Source organism: Nasonia vitripennis, chromosome 1 (genome assembly GCF_009193385.2).
Source record: "Nasonia vitripennis strain AsymCx chromosome 1, Nvit_psr_1.1, whole genome shotgun sequence".
NCBI lineage: Eukaryota > Metazoa > Arthropoda > Insecta > Hymenoptera > Pteromalidae > Nasonia > Nasonia vitripennis.
This window is the reverse complement of record NC_045757.1, coordinates 13345117-13362531: the sequence shown is the minus strand read 5'-3', so window position 1 is coordinate 13362531 and position 17415 is coordinate 13345117. Positions and strand designations below refer to the sequence as shown.

Genomic DNA, 17415 nt, shown 5'->3' with positions numbered 1-17415 from the left:
TATGGACTTTTACATAACGCAGCGACGACTCGGTGTCATCTTCGAACTGAAGTTACATGCATCATCGCATGACTGGGTACAGTAATATATTTCGATACAACGATTAAAATTGATATTAGACAGTTAATTTCGACCGCGCGTGCAATGTTCGAACGAATGGCTTGTCGCGGACTATTTTAAGCATTTGGAGACTCGCTGTTAAGTGAAAGTTGAAATTAGAGTTGCACAAATGACGCGTGGCTCCTCTCATACACGGGGATCATTTAGCACAATTTTATAAAGATTTTTTATGAAGTTCTATATTGAAAACTCGAAAATCGACGGCTCAATGCGTTAATGGCTAAGTAGAAACTGTCGAGTATTGTGGGACAGAGAGTCGGGCGCGGCGCACTGACTCGTCTCTGGTAATCGGATCTGTTTTGCTCACACGCGCAGGCGACAAATATTTTCTCGTTTAATCTCGTCGGCTCGACGGAAGCGAAGCAGGCTTTTACCGGAAAAAGAAAGCGTAATAAATTCAAGAACATTTATTACAAAAGCCTGTCAGCGCCGCTCATGCGAACAACGACATCGGCTTTTTCTCCGTCGTGCCTTTCCGCCACCTCCCTATACATACAATTTAATCACAATCAGGCCTGCTCTCGTTCTCTCTCTCTCTCTCTCTCTCTCTCTCTCTCTCTCTCTCGACGGATCTGTCCGCTAAATCCTAACAAAATAACGCTCGCGCTCTACTCGCGCAATAATCACGCATATACTAATCCGATTAAATCCGCGAGCACGCTCGCACGCGGGCGCGCTTCAAAAGTGATCTTTTCTCATCAGCGTCGATCGCATTTCCATGCGATTACACGTTCCGCAATCGTGGGTAATTCGCTTTTAGCGGCGAGACTCGCTCTGCTGTGCTCGCAACGGGCCTGGCTGAAATAACAAAACGTATACGTATATACGTACACGCGTTGTTTGAGCCGTCGAGGGAAGCGCCGCAGAACTGACGCGCCGGCGGACGCGCGTGAGCTGCAGCTTTATATTTACACTGCAGGGCCATTATACGTCCGTGGATATGTACAGGATAATGGAAGGGCGGAGGAAATCGAGCGACGATCGATTACCGAGCGCTGTATACATTCGCGCGGATTAGAGCTTGACTGTATGTGTTGCGCATCCGAAAGAATGCGGAGGAGGAGCGCCGACGACGGCTTTTCTTTTGTCAAGGTTGCCGACGAGCCGCTGATGTGCACATCGCATTATCGCGTTGCACGGGTGATTGTGCCGCCGCGAGATGGAAAAATTGAATTCGCTGAAAGTTTTCTGCGGACTAATCTCCATGCGCGGATTGTGCTGCTGCGATTGGATCAGAGAGAAAGAGAGATGGGTGCGCATAACGCGAGAAGTATGGAGTGTCAGTCCCCAAATGAAGCGGCTAAATTGGAATTCGACAAACGGAATCTCTGTGATTAAGCAGAGCATTCGACGGTAGTCCAAAGCTCGGTAAATAACAGGCCTACTGCCGCTGCCGCTGCTGCTGATGCGTGTTTCGGCGGCAGTGAAATAACACGAATTTGTGACGCCACTGCGCGCGCTCCGACGCTCAAGTGCGAGAGTAATAAGCATCGATTTCTTATTAGTCGTGCGATTCGCGAGAGCGTATGCCGAACGAGCGAACGCCGCCGGAGTCGTGAAAAAATTGATGGAATAACTCACCGACCCTATCGCCGTCAGTCGATTATTAGAAAGGACTGCGGCGAAGAGGAGTCTACATTACAATTAGAATAAAATATTATAAGTGTTTCTAAGTGTTTCGATATTGAAAAGCCCGAGGAGTACTCGATCGACGGGATTTACATGCAAATGTACCATTGGCAAGATTCCTCTAATCATTCGATGAAAAACACTCGTTTGGAAATCGATCCATTTCGAATATTTAATTTGAGTGTTATTGCAGCGTATGATTTTTGATAATTTTTAATTTATTTTTAACACGAACTAGTGAAGTAATTTGCAAGTCTTCCATTGTAATTATTCTTTCCTGGTTGAAAAATGAGCCACATTGCTCTCCCTGTCAGTATCATAAAAGTTTACATAATTTTTAAAGAGCGATAAAGGTATTTCATAGTACCGTCAATTAGCTGTTACACAGCAAAGCACTAACCCGTCAGAGACTGAAATTCATTACCTGTATATTTCGGCGAAATTAAAATGGCATTAAAGCTCGACGATCCAATCGCTCTTTTTTTGCTCGAATTCTTTCCGTTTCACGCTGCGCGCGCCGTCATCCCCCTGATCCGCCCGTAAAACGAAGCGCGTAATAAAACCCGAGAAAAAATACGCTTACGCACGAACAAAGCCTCTCGTTCTTCGAAACTCGAGAAAAAAAGACCTGTACTCACTGCGTCTCTCGACGACCTTTCGACATTAGGACTTACGTAAACTGTATATGCAGCGAGCAGTGCATTAATAAGATCATTTCGAACCTTATTAGCGCATGGGCTGCCCCCGAGCGAACCTCGCCGACATAGAAGAAAGTGCAATAGCGAAATGTTAGCGCGACGACGTAATCGACGTATCATGCAGGCGCGCGCGCGCGCGCGTGTGTCAACGAAAATATAAATCGTCAGGTTTTATGGGGTTAATAAATGGCATTTTATTGCGGATGGATGATGCGCTGGAAATTGGTTCTTTCTCTCTCTGGCTCGCTGTGTGCAGCACTGACCGTACGAAGTGTATTTTCCAGAAGTTTTCTTAGATCTGGTATATTATTAATGTTTCAACATTGCGCGAAAGACTTCTTTGGCTTTTTCCAGTTTCGAGTGATTGTGTAAATTGCACTCTGACTTTTACGGATTATGCTATTAATGAATCTATCTAGAAAGTAGTAATGAAAGTTCGAAGTCGAAGTTATATGTACTCGACTTGCGATTTTTCAAGCGATGATCCGTCAATGCTTGGAAAACTTCGTTATTATGAAGATATTACCACACTCGTGTGGGTGATTCATCGTCAGTACCGGCAGTTAAATATTATTACCCGATTGAACAATTTTATTGTCTTTTCGATGAATTATTTAGCGTTTTTCAATGCATACGTACTTACGAAGTCTGTAGATTTAAATCAATCAAGATGCAAGTATGTTTGACGAGATTATTAATATTGAAATTCAATCGAAGCGCGGCGCAAGAGAAGATCACGCTGCTATTGTGTATACGCCAAATGAAAATTGATGACTCTTCAATGTGACAAGAATAGAAGATAAGTGCGATTTCTGATTCATCGCATCAAGGTTTGATCTAATTGTTGCGGTCGAGATAAAAAAATTACGATTCGTAAATAAGCTTCTCAAACGCTTCATAAAAAGTCGAGCACTTTGAAAATCCATAAACGGTAATGAGCCGATGGATTCGACCGTGATCTACTTGTCAATACAACATGAGAAGCGCTTATCGTAAACGGATAAAATATCATACATAACAACGCATTTGCATATTTTATTACAGCTAACGACGGTAATCCAAGCTCCACTCCAGTGAAGTCTCACTGAATAAATATAAATTAAACCGTCGCATCTCGACGAATCACCAAAAAGAAAGACCTCAAACGTTCTCGTAACGTCCTACTCTTCCAAGAATCCAAACAATGCACCCGCCACAGTCCTAATCGGCGCACGAATCGCCGCGGTTGCCCGAAAAAATAGCATCTCTCTAAAAGTCAGAACCTCGAAAGCCCCGCAGGAGAGTCGCTTCATCTCGTTGCACTTTCGAAGTAGACCCGCTCGTACGCTCACACATACTCCCACTTACGCAATCGGCCATCTGGTCGGTAGGCGCTGCTCACACACGTATACATGGCATCATCGTAATCTCGGCGCATCATAATTTCGCGCGCGCGTGGAGTTCACTCGGTTGCCCGAGGAAAAAGGCGTCGCTGCAGCGCGCGCGCCGACTCGAGAGAAAAAAAGCGCGGCAACAGCAGCAGCGGCAGCAAGAGGTGGGTATCGAGGCACCTTTCCATGTTTACAGCGCAATTGCCGCACATAGAATTTGACGACGACGCGGGGCGTTACTCTCTTATGCGCATTGATGCAACACTCGGCTGCGTCGAAGAGAGATGAGAAACGAAAGTGTCGGAGGGAGCGATATCCCCCTGTATAAAAGCTGAAAAGCAGAGAGGCTCCGAGAGCTGTGCACCGCCGAGCGAGCTTGCGAACGGGTTGCCGATCGGTTATCGCTGCTGCAGTGTGTGTTATAAGTTCAGCAGAGCCTGTTTGTAGAGTAGGTAAGAGACCGAGCCGGTTTTTTTAGGGAAATTGCCGGGGAAGAGTTTCAGATGGGCTCGTTGATTCGCTCTTCTGTTATATGGGCTGTATAGTCGTTCTTTATATTTTTTCGCTCCCAAGAGATGGGCTTGACGGAAACGCGAGTGCGCGATCGGTCGTGTTTACGAATAATTTTTTTTTTTTTTGTCAGTTCTTCGACAAAACTCGAATGTGTAAGGAATCAAGCCAGATAAATTGGTGTCTCGCGGATAAAAGCTTTTATGGATTTTTCATTTTGTCGGTATAAAAAGGCGATTTTATTATCTCTCGTAAAGAAGATGCGAATTAGCGCGACCACCGCGTTGAGTGCTGCAGCACGATGCATATTTTAACTCTTCCGCGCAGTGTCTTCGCTTCCGTCTACTTGGACTCGAATGAATTAATAATGACTCATCATACCTCGCAGATCACTGAAGATGTTTCTCCGCGTGGTTATCACCGTCTGCCTACTGCACTCGGCCATCGGCCAGCGCTTCAACCGTCCGATCCCGAGTCCAGCTGGTAACGCCGGTGGAGCAGCCGGTGGTCCCAGCGACATCCTCAACCAGGTTTCGGACATCAGTCCGGACGGTACGTTCTACACCAAGTGGGAGACGGCCAACGGCATCACCTTCGAGGAGCAGGGCTCGCCGAAGAACCTGGGCAACGAAGTGGCGGAGCAGGTACAAGGCTCGGCCAGCTGGACGACGAACGAGGGCGAGCGCGTGAGCATCACCTGGCAAGCTGACGAGAACGGAGCCATCTTCCAGGGCGACCACCTTCCCACGGCTCCACCCGCACCCGAGATCCCTCTTCTAATCCAGAGGGCCCTCGACTGGATCGCCGCGAACCCCAGCAAACTGAGCACACCCGAGGAAGGACAGTACAATGAGGACGACGGTGCTGGCGCGGCCAGGCCTCAGCCTAATCTGCAACAACGCAGACCCCCTGCACCTGGAAGGAGATTCTGAGGAGGGACGGATTCGAGGATGATTGACCTAACTGTCAAAGGATCAATTACTGTGCCATCAGAGCTGGAGATACGTTTTTGTGTCGATTGGTCAATTCGAATTGTGATTATAATAAAAGATACTTTTTCATAATGCACTGAGTTGATTTTTCTTACCCACACCTTCGTAAATCCCAGCACACTGCAGGAGATGGATGACGCAGAAACAATTAGCAAACTTCGTTTTTATGAAAAACATATGCATGGCGAATTCAATGATCAATGAACTGATTGAAATTGAAATAAAATACAAAGTGCTTCACAGTTTTAATAATAGATAGCAGAAATTGTACCTGTATACGTTTATTCCTGGAAAATTAATCGAAAATGACTCGGCGATTTAGTTATAATAATAATAACGTATGCCCATATACGCGAAACTCAAACGTGTTAAATTACGAATCCTCGAATTTTCTTCGATCGTTTCGAGCAGAAAAGTGGTGTTTAAATCCCATACACGTACTTACTCGTCTGCAGACTCTCGAGTTCCAAGCTAAAGTGAGGCAATATTACCTGCAAAATTCGTATAGGAGCGCGTGTAACATCGACTTCGTGTATGCATAGATATACCCCGATACACGCGTCACCTCATCTGCGGATTTCTCGAGTATAAAGATGTTTGTTGTGTCTAAAACTACATTTTATTGCATTTTCAGTATGCTAATGCTCTGCGCGCTCCGTCGCCGCACGGCGCATTTAAATTTTTCTCCCGCATATACGTATTCTTATACTATATATGCGTAAATAAATCGTTTTGCGTCACGGACGACTACGAATATTGTTGGTGCTGCGGCTTTTCATATTTCGCGAAGACGCTGTTCCAGTAGTAGGATTTCTATATACGGGTTGTTTGAAAAAATGAAAAACAAGTTGCAATTTCGCTTTGAGCTTCTTGTCGTTGTGTAACGACTTTGAATTTCATAACTTACGGAATTATTATCGACGAATCTGACTAATTTAACGCTCTTGCAAAAATAGCATTTAAATCTTCTCTTTTAATAACACAAGCTTTTCTATGATTTTCAACTTTGTGTTAGAATCTTGCATTCCGAAGAATTTTTGCGCTTGCAATCTATCGTTCGATGAAGCTATTCCTTCGCAAAACAAAAAACGGATTTATTAAAACACAAAAATCAGGAAATTCAGTCTTAATGAAAACAGCGCGTTTGTCAAAAAATTACGTACAGCCGAAGCACGCGACTGCAACTCCACTCCAACATACGATATCTGGTATACATCATTTAATATATTAACGGAATCTACAGCGCCAAACTGTAAATCGGCATCTCGCGGAGCATTGCATGGTAACGGCTCATTAATTCATACCATCGAACGATAACTCGCGCGCATCTTTGCCGGTAATGTAGATCTCTTCTACGCAAAGCATCTTCAAGCACTTTCACACGGTAAATGTGTGGACAAGGGCAATGCCATTGAAGCTAAAAGGGAATACTTCGTGAAAACATTTTTCCAAAAACGAAGAATGCGCTCGTTTGAAAAAAGCGCGGGAAATCAATTTTCCCGACGCATAATTGAGAATTCCCTAATAAAGTGCTCGCCTTTGATGAAGAACGATAGACCGAAGAAGATAAATGAAAAGTTAAGTGCCTCTCTCATTAATCAGGGCGGTCCGATAGACTCAGCGCGATAGAAAAGTTCCTTTGAAGTTGAAGCGCGCGCTTATACAGAGAAGCTTTTTAGTGCCCTCTCAACTATAAGTTCGCGAGGGAATTTCGAATACCGTCGAGTTTTTCGCGAAAAAGAATGCGCAGCAACTCTCGAAACTAGAAACATTTGCGAAACAAAGCAAAAGCATGGCTATACAATTGAACCCCGCGTCAAGTCGCTTCATTAATTCTCTCTAACCGCATTTCAGCTCATTCCGCAATTTCAGCAGCCTTAACCGTCTGACACAATCCGAGCACTTTTCCTCCCCGCAAGAGAGAGAGAGAGAGAGAGATAGAGAGAGAGAGAGAGAGAGAGAGAGAGAGAGAGGAGCCGAGGCACTCTCAAACGCATTTTTAAAGCTCGCGCAAGTCCGAGACCGGCTCGTTCTCCTTCCCAGTTTCCCGATGCCGCTCGCGGCGGCGCGTTTCAAAGGGCGTCACTTCATTTCGAGGATCCTCAGTCGCTTCTCTCTCTCCCTCAAATATACGCGCTGAGTGAAAAGAAGGGAAATTGCTTTGCTGAAGCAAGCACCGAGAGAGAGAGAGAGAGAGAGAGAGAGAGAGAGAGAGAGGGAAACGCAATAGTAATAAAAAGACTTGCGGGGAATCCTTTTTCGAAAATTCGACTTAACGAGCCCGTTAACATCTTAAAGAGGTGCAGCCAGTTTACGGCTCGCGGCTCCTTTTCACAAGAGGGAGCAGCGCAAAGGGGAGAGAAAAAAAATAAGAGAAGGAGGAAGTGTAAGCGACGACGGCAGCGTGAAAATTACTACAACGTTTTCGAGTAAAGTAGTTGATGACACTTAAAGGAGCTGAAGGAGAATTCAATCTCTCGCGTTTAACGCTGCTGCTTTCAAGCGGACGATTCTCGCAAAAATACGAAAAAGCCAGACGCTATTTAGCGGACCCTGAGAGCCGATCGCGTGAGGGATTCGCTTTCGAGAAGGACATCGCTTTGCGTGCGCGACTGGGTTCTCTCGATGAGCAGCGAATTAGCGAAAAGTCTCGAGCTAAATAACCGCGTTTTTCGAACATTAATAGAATTAATCCGACGTTATTCGTGCGTTAACGTCGCCGTAAAAGTCCTCCGCCCTATACTCTTGTGAGGGTAACGCGGCGCGGAAAGCAGATAAAATGCCGCATGAAGCTTAGCTCGAACTCAAACAATTTTTCTAGATGCCTGCATTAATTGGACGATAAAATAAGCGCTCTCTTGGTGTGCTTCACTGAGAGAAAAGAATCCTTGTCGCAAACAAACCACAGCTTATTTTTCGTGTATTTGTTGCAAACGAAAATTTCTTCATAGTAAGAGAAGAATTCTTAACTATTAAGGATTTAGGAATTTTTGAGCGATTGTGGCGCACTGTCGGTAAAAACTTATCGACCGAGTGCAGCAACAGCGCGACTACGCGAGGCGTCGAAACATGTCGGCTGCAATCGGAGACCCGTACATGCGTTTATACTATTTCACGCGTGATATGCTTTTTTTACGTACCTGGAAGAAAGCATATTGATGCACAACATTTAAAATATCGTAGGGCTTGTTCGATGAAGTCAAAGATTCTGTATGCATAAATACTTTTGTGATAGTTTCATGCACAGAGAAAAGCGGGGTTATATGTAAGGTTATATTCGTATGATACCTATCGTGCTATCATTCGAATATATTTTGCAAAAACAAAGAATCTTTCAACATCGAATAGTCTCAGAGTGATACTAAATGATAATAAGAAGTGAAAACAAGTAATTATAAAGTGCTAGTGATTTTACGCCGATGGAAAGAAAGTTATAAAAATTAAAAAATCTGAAAACCTAACTGTTAAGACGCTTGGATTTCTCCATATTTTAATCCAATTTTCTTAACAGTTAAGAATTCTCCTTTGTGTCAAAGATTCTTTTCTCTCAGTGTACGCAGCTCGAGGACACATATAGGGGATATCTATCGCAGCGAGAAACCGAGCGGAAGCTCGCTGTTTGCTCGATAAAAAGGAGTGTATACAATGTGTTTGCAGCGTCGAAGAGACGCCACCGGAGAGATTATTACTTCCGAGACTCGAGCGCGCAATTTAGCGAGCGAGTTCCGGGATCACTAAATCGTGATAAGCGCCCGAACAAGCGCCTCATCAATTACGCTATTCAATTATATGCAGGCTGCATCGACGGCTTTGGCGCTTCCAAGGAGGATATGCATCAATGCACAGCGCAGACTGCCCGTGTGCTTCACGTGCACCCGCGTGAAATGCGCCTCGGTGTAAATAAACAACTCTAATCCTCCGAAACGATTTGTCGCGGAATTCCCCAAAACAGCGCGCAGCGCACGGGGAAGTCGCGGCATCAGCCTTGCGCCATCGGCAAAGTCAAGAGTCCATCGAGCTTTCGCGAGCGTGCGAGCAGAGGCGCTTAAATCATGTATCTAGGCCCGCGCGACCTTGCTTCGCGATTTCAACAATATAATAAGGAGGGAGGGTTAAATCACTTGTGCCGTACGCTACTACTGCACAGCAGTAGGCAGCGCGCAAATCGGCCGTAATGCGCCGCTGCTTCGTGCTTTATATATAGGTATGGCCACGCGAGGCAGGAGCAGAAGGTAGTTCTGCCTGCAGCCGAGTGCGTGGTGCGTGTTGATTGTGGGATACTGAACCGACGCGATGATTGTGATTCTGGTGCCGTTCTTCTTGGGTCGGTATTGTTTTGTGTGCAGTTTGTTTGTTGGAAATGTACGGGCGTGTGTGATGTGATTGTGCCGTTGCTCCCACTTGTCGGGTCCATTATCATTTTGACAAACGAATGAGCGAAATCATATTTTACAAATGTCGTGTACTGAGGCGCAACGGTGTTTGTTTCATTCGGGCGAATAGCTTGCTCGTGAGCGGAACTATACAGGCTGTGTCCACAATCACCCCTATACGTTAGATATATATACAGATATACTAATACACACAAACGGTACCGAATACGGAGCCAAAACGGTTTATTGTGGACGCAGCCTTACAAACGAACGAATTCACCTTGGTGACCGATGGCCCGTATTCTTCTAGAAACGCGATGATACCGATTTCGACGACGTCATCCACATTCGAACAACAAACGCGCTTCAAATTTCACACGTGGAATCGCAGCAATACGAAATTCAATGAAATCGCTCGGATACGGTGGATTTTAATTAATAAAATTTGCCCAATCAATTAGCCACGTTATCCCACGGTGCAAATACCGCTACGTGCTCAAAACCCGTATATTGCCATATATAATTAATGTTAATTGGATTTTGTTCGAATCTCCCCCGTGCCAACTTTAACGTTAAATATTTTATTAACTCGCGATGAATCAAAGTACAAAGCATCCGTGCGGAGAGAGAGAGAGAGAGAGAGAGAGAGAGAGAGAGAGAGAGAGAGAGAGAAAGAGAGAGAGTAGCCCATTGTCATTTTACGATCGGATTTGGCGGAGCCGACTGCAGCAACGATTCTATTAATTGTGAAAATTCGCCCCTGTCAAATAATTCAACTGCAACGAATCACATAATCCCGTCCATTACGGGAATAATTCCGCGTCGCGATGGCAAAACAAAGAAGCAAATTATTCGGAAGCTAGAGATAAAAAAGCCGGACCATATACAGCGCGGCCCGTCCGAAAACCCCGACCGCAAAACTAATTAAATCCGCAGTAGAGGACCCGCATGCCTCGCGCGTTCACGCTAAATTCCTCCCGAAGCTGGCGTGTGTAAGAAAATCCCCGTCTCTCGCTCTCTCCGTCCGTCCGTCCGTCCAGCTCCTAATCCCGCATTCAAAGAAAGCCCGCGTAGTGTCGTCCAGTCGAGGCAAACCCTTTCCGCTCACGTACGCATCCCTGCACGCGCGACTAATTCGAACTACGCGCTAATCGCTCCGCGCCCGCAGCTAAGATCTCTCTGCGGTGTATCCGTCTGTCTGTCTGTCTGTCCGTGCTGTGCTGTGTTGTGTACATAATATATACGTATACGGTATTATAGGTAGACGGAAAGTTTCAGCCTCCTCTGATGATAGGATGGGCGCGAATTATTGCCGGAAGCGCGCGGCTCGATGGATTCTTTTTTTCTTTGGGGCAAAGTTGCGTCTGAAAGGGTTATATTCCAGGAGCCCTCCGAGGGGGTGAGATGAGTTAAATTATCATAATCGCCCTCAAAGTTTTCTTATTATAAAAAGTGGTATGCCGAGCAGCCAGCGCGGCTTGAAAATACAATTATAGAGTAAAAATCGTCGTCACTCCCAGGCCGCGTCGATGATGGAAACAAAGCGAAAAGCCCCATCGAGACCACTCGGCCGCATCTCGAGCGAGCCATCAAGCGCGAATCCGTACTTCCGGGTCATCCCGTGTCCAGCACGCGCGCATAGCACTTGAGCTGTAGTCCCTGCACTGTTCCCATTCAATTCGCCCCTCGCTCCTCATTCCACACGCCACCTGCAGTAGCCGCGCATCTTCCCGTGCATGTGCATGCATGTGTATATGTATACACTATACGCGCTATATACGTACAGATATGTATGCGTACGTATTATGCACGTAGCTGCATCCAGGTCTTATTGTGCATTCGGTGTATGCGTATATGTTGCAGCGGCGCAGCTACGCGACGCGGGCTGGCCCCAGGGCGCCGCCGAGAGCAGCTACCGCTTCAGCGTCAACTCGACGGCCGTCTCCGACTCGAGCCTTCACGAGCCCGATCGATCCACCCGCTTCGACATGAGCGCTATGCTCAAGTGCCGATTCCGTGGGCCGGCCTCCCTCATCTGTCGGATGACCGATTCTAAGGCGGTGAGTCATTCTCGGAGCGCGCTATTGTCTTCGTGTAAGCTCGTGTTCTGATGCGGCTAAGCTGAGCGCGTGTGCCCTACAGGATGTGTGCTTTGTTTCAGCCGTAAAATGTTTTCCGTCTAGCAGCAGACTGCTTAACGTTTGGGAAATATTAATTAGAGTACACACATTCCGTACTGCAGTCATGCGTTCATCGATCCCAATATTTCCTCCCACTTTCCAAGCCAGTTCGTTACCAAGCAGCCGTGTCCTTCGTCGCTCTTCTCCCGAGCTCGCTCATAAATCTCGACTAATCTCCCGCGTTGGGTTCTAATCTCCGCAGGTGAGCTTCGCCTCGACGACCGTGGACCCGACGGTGCCGGGTGAGCCACTTCCCGACACAATGGAGGATCACGCGGAGTACCAGCTCGCTGAGGAAGCCTTCGAGATCACCTTTACGCCCAACGGCGTCGGCAAGATCCTGGTCAACCGAACCGTCAGTCCCGGCGATCTCAACATGATTCGGGCGATCGTCAATCAGCTCAATATCGGCGCCAATATAGCCAAGAAACGAGAGCCCGAGTTTAGGCACATGGAGAAGTCCATCATCGGCAAGTGCGACACCGTCTACCACATCAGCAAGAACTCGTCGGGGGATTTCGTAAGGGCCTTTGACTTTTCTCGTTCTACCTGATATCGAGAGATTGCGCGACATGATAACGAGACGCTCGCTATATTAACCTGCGCTTCTTATTAATCGCTCTAACTTTTGATTCAGACAGGACTAATAACAAAGAAAAAATCATGCAATTTTGTAGACAGACAGCTTTCGGAAGGGACCGTTTTACGCAAATTGCTTGATCCCCAGCTGTAGGGTAAGAAAATGCCATCAACGGAGCATCATCATCTCTCGCACGCCACAACATCGCGCGATTTGAAAAAGTAATAGTTAAACCCCCCCCCCCCCCCACCCGCAGGCCTTCGTCTCGAGTCGAGTATTCCCTAAAACCCGGCCATTACCCCATATATAATCATGAAATCCCCCGCACGGCCGCAAAGCTCTAACCCGAACTAACCGCCAACGCACAAGCCGTATCATATCAGAGCGTAGCCAGGCCCTCTCATATCTCCCATAATATCTCTCCTCTACTCGCGACCCGAATCTACGACTCTCGGGATCGTCGGGTCGCGTATATAATCTCAGCACCCTCTGCACTGTTATATCACATCATACAAGGCATGTATAATATATACGAGTATATAAAAGTGTGTGACGCGTGTGTAACGCGCGAGCAGCCTGGGAACAACGCCACGTGGGAGGACGATTACAAGCTGAGCGGACTGGAGAGCCTCGGCCGACGGAAGGGCGAGACCATGAGGCTCGAGAAGTGGCGCAACGTGAACAAGTGCAGCCTCCGAGCGGATTACTTCTTTGGAAGTAGGGAGGGCTTCCGCACCGACCCGTCCGACATGGAGGCCAGGATCGTAAGTTCACAACGCTCTGTGCGTGCTGTATATGCCGAAAACATCCTCGAAAGAGAATTTCGATGCGGCGACGTTTACCTGGAAGACTCGGCAATTTTAGTTACCGATCGAAAATAAAATTAACTTTCAAACTAGGTTCCCTGCAGTTCGAAAGAGTTTACCGCGACGGGCTCTTTCAGCGCTTATCGGAGCGTCGCGTAACGCGCGCAAAGGAACGATGTATACACCTGCGGTTCTTCTTTTTTGCGCGCGAAAGCTTTGACGAGTGCTTAATGCTCGACAAGTTCAGTACTTAAGAAGCTTTCGCGGAGTCTTTCAGATCGCGAAACGCAATTAAAGATTCATCGGGATCTCGTTTGAAACGCTGCTCGCTATATATACATCTTTCATTCGGCCAGCTCGTTTCCTCTGTCATACATATATACGTTCTGTGCTCCAAATGCGCCGAGAGAGCTCCTCGTTTCAGCGGTGCGGAATTTATTTACTTGCAATTTCAAACGAGCAATGCGCGGAATTATTGAATCAGCGGTTGTATTAATTTATACGAGAGTGATCCTCTCCCAAATACATGTAATCTCGCTCAACGATCTCGCGGCGATTTTATTGTACGATTGCGTTTTTTAGCGCCGCGAGTACACATTTAACTTGAGCTTTTACATTTTGTTTAACCAACTGATGCATAAAACTTTCAATTGAACTGTCAACGCGACCGCGCCACCGTTTCGAAATATCTTTTTAATTAACGTTATTCGCAATCAAAGAACGCGGTGCAGCGGTATGATTCGTAAATTGTGAAAGCACTTTTCTCTCGCCGCAGGTACAGTCGGAGAGCTCAATGTACGTTTCGGACACGAACTTCGCCTCGAACACGTTCAACGAGCTGCAGATCGCTCGGCAGCGCGGCGAGGACCTGATCATCTACGAGCACTACAGCCTGACCCTCGCATCGATCGACCCGGCCGAGACGGCCCAGCCCATTTCGATCGTCGACCCGGCTTCTGCCTCGGTCTACGCCTATCAGTACGTCGACGACGACGAGGAGTCGGCCGAGCTCGTCAAACGCGCCCGAGCCACGCGACCTGCTTCTTCTTTTTCTTCTTCTTCTTCGGCTACTATGCCAAGGACTGCGTAATTGCCGAGACGACGGCGGCGGCGGCCTTGTTTATTAGACGATGTTGAGGGGTATTATGCGATTTTTTTGCGCCACGCTCGCCGATGCTAATGAAATGGCTTCATTTGAATGCGCTGAACCAGTGCTTTTTTCCCTCTTGGCTGGAGAACGGATGATATAGCGATCGAGGTTGTTGATGATGACGATATGCTCGTATTTGAGTGGACGGCTTTTTTCTCATTGAGTGCTTGGAGAAGCTTTACCATGCTGATGTAGCTTTTGATGGAATTGATAAGGTGTTTATATAGGAAACTTCTGCGTACCTTGTAGACTTAAGGAACGGTTAAGAAATAAAAATATTCCGTTATAAATATATAATATTAAGAATACAGTTATAGTAATAATGTATGAACGTTATAATAAATATCCGATTTCGTCCCTCAATCAAATAACGAAAATCAACGAAAATTACTCGTAACTCCGAATTATAATGTAAGAAAACGAAGATATTCAAGTGGTACCATACTTTACTGTAGGAATATGCTTATTTTTGTATAGCACTACAGGATCAATCTTAATGGAACATCGGGATGAAAATGGAAGGTTGTTGCCAAAAGAAATGAGCAAGTAATGATTGCAATTATAATTTTTATATATATAGATTTATTGATGATTTTCCGAATATCTGTCGATAACGTCGATTATGTACAAAATAATGCTGAAATATAACTATATATATTATATGTATATAATTATATATATAATATTATTTTTATATAATTTAATGCATTTAGAATCCTAGATGTATATAACATAACCGCAAGAGCAGCTCGATTCACAAGGATATCTCTGGCTCTCACTCGCTCGCTCGCAAAACGCTCATCCGTAATCTTTCACGCTTGCCGCCCTCGCTTCCTCCGCTTATCGCATATCATCTCCGGCCGAGGGGATGATAACCCTCCTCCTCCACTCCCGGGGCGCCTTATCAATGCTCCAAAAGTACGCGGAGGAGTCGAGAAAACGGAGCTTAATTCTACAATCGCGAGGGAGGCAGGCGCGAGAACTCGTCGCGATAAAGCGCTCGGCGCGCGCGCCCTATCCTCTCGCCTTCTCTCTCTCTCTCTCTCTCTCTCTCTCTCTCTCTCTCTCTCTCTCTCTCTCTCTCACTCTCACCTTTACGGAGCGATTTATCACACACGCAGACATGCATACAGACTGACGCGATCACTTTGCGAAAACTTTGATCGTCGATATATGTATTTACACATTTCTTCGCGGTTTATCCGGGGCATGAAAGAGATCCCCTTCGTATTCGAGACACTGATAATGTTTATAAAGGGGATGAGGATAATCGAGGTTAAGTCCTGTTTTACCGACGATCTTCGAGGGTTGGATGATAATGGAGGTCTGCTCTTGGTAGAAAAATATTAGATTATCTTTATAACGCGAGCTCGTTTTCAGTAACTAGAATCGTCTTTTTGCAATTTCAAAAATACCAAGCAAGTCGATATTCTTTCAGTTCGAAAACGCTTTTCATGATGTGCTTAGGCGATAAGGTAATAATAATCAAGGTGATAGGAAATCTGTGGTAAATAAATACAAGGTTATTTCAAGTAATCGACTCGTACAGTTTTTTATTAACTCATATTTGTCGGTAAAACAGACTCAAGACCCTTGCTTCCGCTAATTATTTTGTAACAAACACAATGCAGACGGACTCTCGACTCTTTGTCTGAATCGTCTTTTCTTTCCTTCCTCATCATTTATTCATATATAACATTCTTTTGCCTTTTCTTGCTATTCATATGTATATCGGTACTTACAAAGTGTATGTAACGCTGAACGCACGGACAATAATAAATAAGTTCAGACCTTAGCAGCGAAATAATTAACGACGAGGATGTATACACATATAGATCAAAGAGGAATGTTATTTACAGAAAGAAAAAATGGCACACGCTATACATTCGCCCGCTGCTATGCCGTCGCTGTGCTACCTTCCAATTCTCGGACTTTTCTTCCTTTTCTCCGTATATAAATAATAAATTACAATGTTCGTCCCAAGACGAACGTTCGGACCTTACGCTTTAACAAAGTACAATTTTTATCAATAATTTAGACGCGGAAACACCCGCTCATCTTAAGTACAATCGAAACGAGAAAGATTCTTTTACTCATCTTTGCTTTTCTTTTCTTTTCGAAAGTCACACAAGCTATTACATAAATATAAACGTATTTACATGCGCAATTTTTTTTTTTAAATCTTTTTAGAGGTGAAGTACGACTATAGTTGAGTTAAGATATTTTTGCTTGTTAGGCAGTAATGTGCTCAATTCACATTTTACGATATTTAAAGTCGCTTCCAATGCTTAAACAATTTTTTTGTGTGTTTAACCGATTCTGGATCTTCGTACGTAAATAATCTTGACGAATTACCGACTGCCGTGCAAATTCTGAATCCCGACGCCATCGACATTTTATTACATTGAAAAATAATTTTTATTTTTTCGTTAAATCTTATACTATGAACATTTATTTCGGAGAATAGCGGCATCGCAATTCAGAATTTGCACGGCCTTACATCTCCGGACAAATAAACAATAATCACGGTCGTCAAAAGGATTCATTGTATACGATTCGACTATTACAAAGTATCAATTCGCACAAAATCGTCTATCGCATATGATGTCGAATGAAACTCCGTTTTTATGTCGATAATCAATCGTACGATAAAAAAAAATTTGTTGCGTTGCATACAAAACACGATTCAACTACCGCTATACAACCATTACAACGATCTACGGCAAACTATACAAACTCCGCCTAAGATCTCGTGCGATTTTCGTCCTGAAAATCCGTGAAAAATCTTTCCGCACAGTTCGCGCTGGAAACCCATTTCTCTTCCAGGTTTTGTATGAAAACCAAAATCTCTTCCCGCTAGAATCAATCGCCGCGCGCTCTCCTCAACGCTCACTCGCTGCAGCACAAAGCGAAATCTCTCTATCTCGAAAAAAAAGATAAAGTGAGCGAACGCGCCCGAAACGGCGATCCGCCTCTGATCCCAAAAAGCAACAGAATGAAACACAAC

The 17415-nt window shown here is 45.4% G+C and overlaps 2 protein-coding genes across 4 annotated transcripts; both read left to right on the top strand.

Moving 5' to 3' along the window:
- The first annotated feature begins 4044 nt into the window (after positions 1-4044).
- CPR20 (cuticular protein RR-1 family member 20) lies at positions 4045-5395 on the top strand. Of its 2 annotated transcripts, none has more exons than XM_008210589.4 (2): positions 4045-4265; positions 4716-5395. In XM_008210589.4, the coding sequence occupies exon 2, from the start codon at positions 4726-4728 to the stop codon at positions 5257-5259; it is 534 nt and encodes a 177-aa protein (XP_008208811.1). In that variant the 5' UTR covers positions 4045-4265; positions 4716-4725; the 3' UTR covers positions 5260-5395. The 2 variants fall into 2 exon arrangements, with proteins under 2 accessions (XP_008208811.1, NP_001166258.1); NM_001172787.1 differs by having other exon boundaries at positions 4183-4269; positions 4716-5389.
- A 4117-nt stretch (positions 5396-9512) lies between these two features.
- Positions 9513-16403, top strand: LOC100677876. Of its 2 annotated transcripts, XM_003426960.5 has the most exons (6): positions 9513-9643; positions 11556-11752; positions 12075-12392; positions 12550-12606; positions 13028-13216; positions 14034-16403. In XM_003426960.5, the coding sequence occupies exons 1-6, from the start codon at positions 9613-9615 to the stop codon at positions 14346-14348; spliced, it is 1107 nt and encodes a 368-aa protein (XP_003427008.1). In that variant the 5' UTR covers positions 9513-9612; the 3' UTR covers positions 14349-16403. The 2 variants fall into 2 exon arrangements, with proteins under 2 accessions (XP_003427008.1, XP_008208848.1); XM_008210626.4 differs by lacking the exon at positions 12550-12606.
- The last annotated feature ends 1012 nt before the right edge of the window (positions 16404-17415 follow it).

Excerpts from the sequence above, each read along its gene's own strand:
- CPR20 (XM_008210589.4), top strand. The coding sequence starts at position 4,726 with ATGTTTCTCCGCGTGGTTATCACCGTCTGCCTACTGCACTCGGCCATC.
- LOC100677876 (XM_003426960.5), top strand. The coding sequence starts at position 9,613 with ATGATTGTGATTCTGGTGCCGTTCTTCTTGG. Across the intron at positions 11,753-12,074 it reads GGATGACCGATTCTAAGGCG|GTGAGCTTCGCCTCGACGAC; the intron begins GTGAGTCATTCT and ends TAATCTCCGCAG. Across the intron at positions 13,217-14,033 it reads CCGACATGGAGGCCAGGATC|GTACAGTCGGAGAGCTCAAT; the intron begins GTAAGTTCACAA and ends CTCTCGCCGCAG.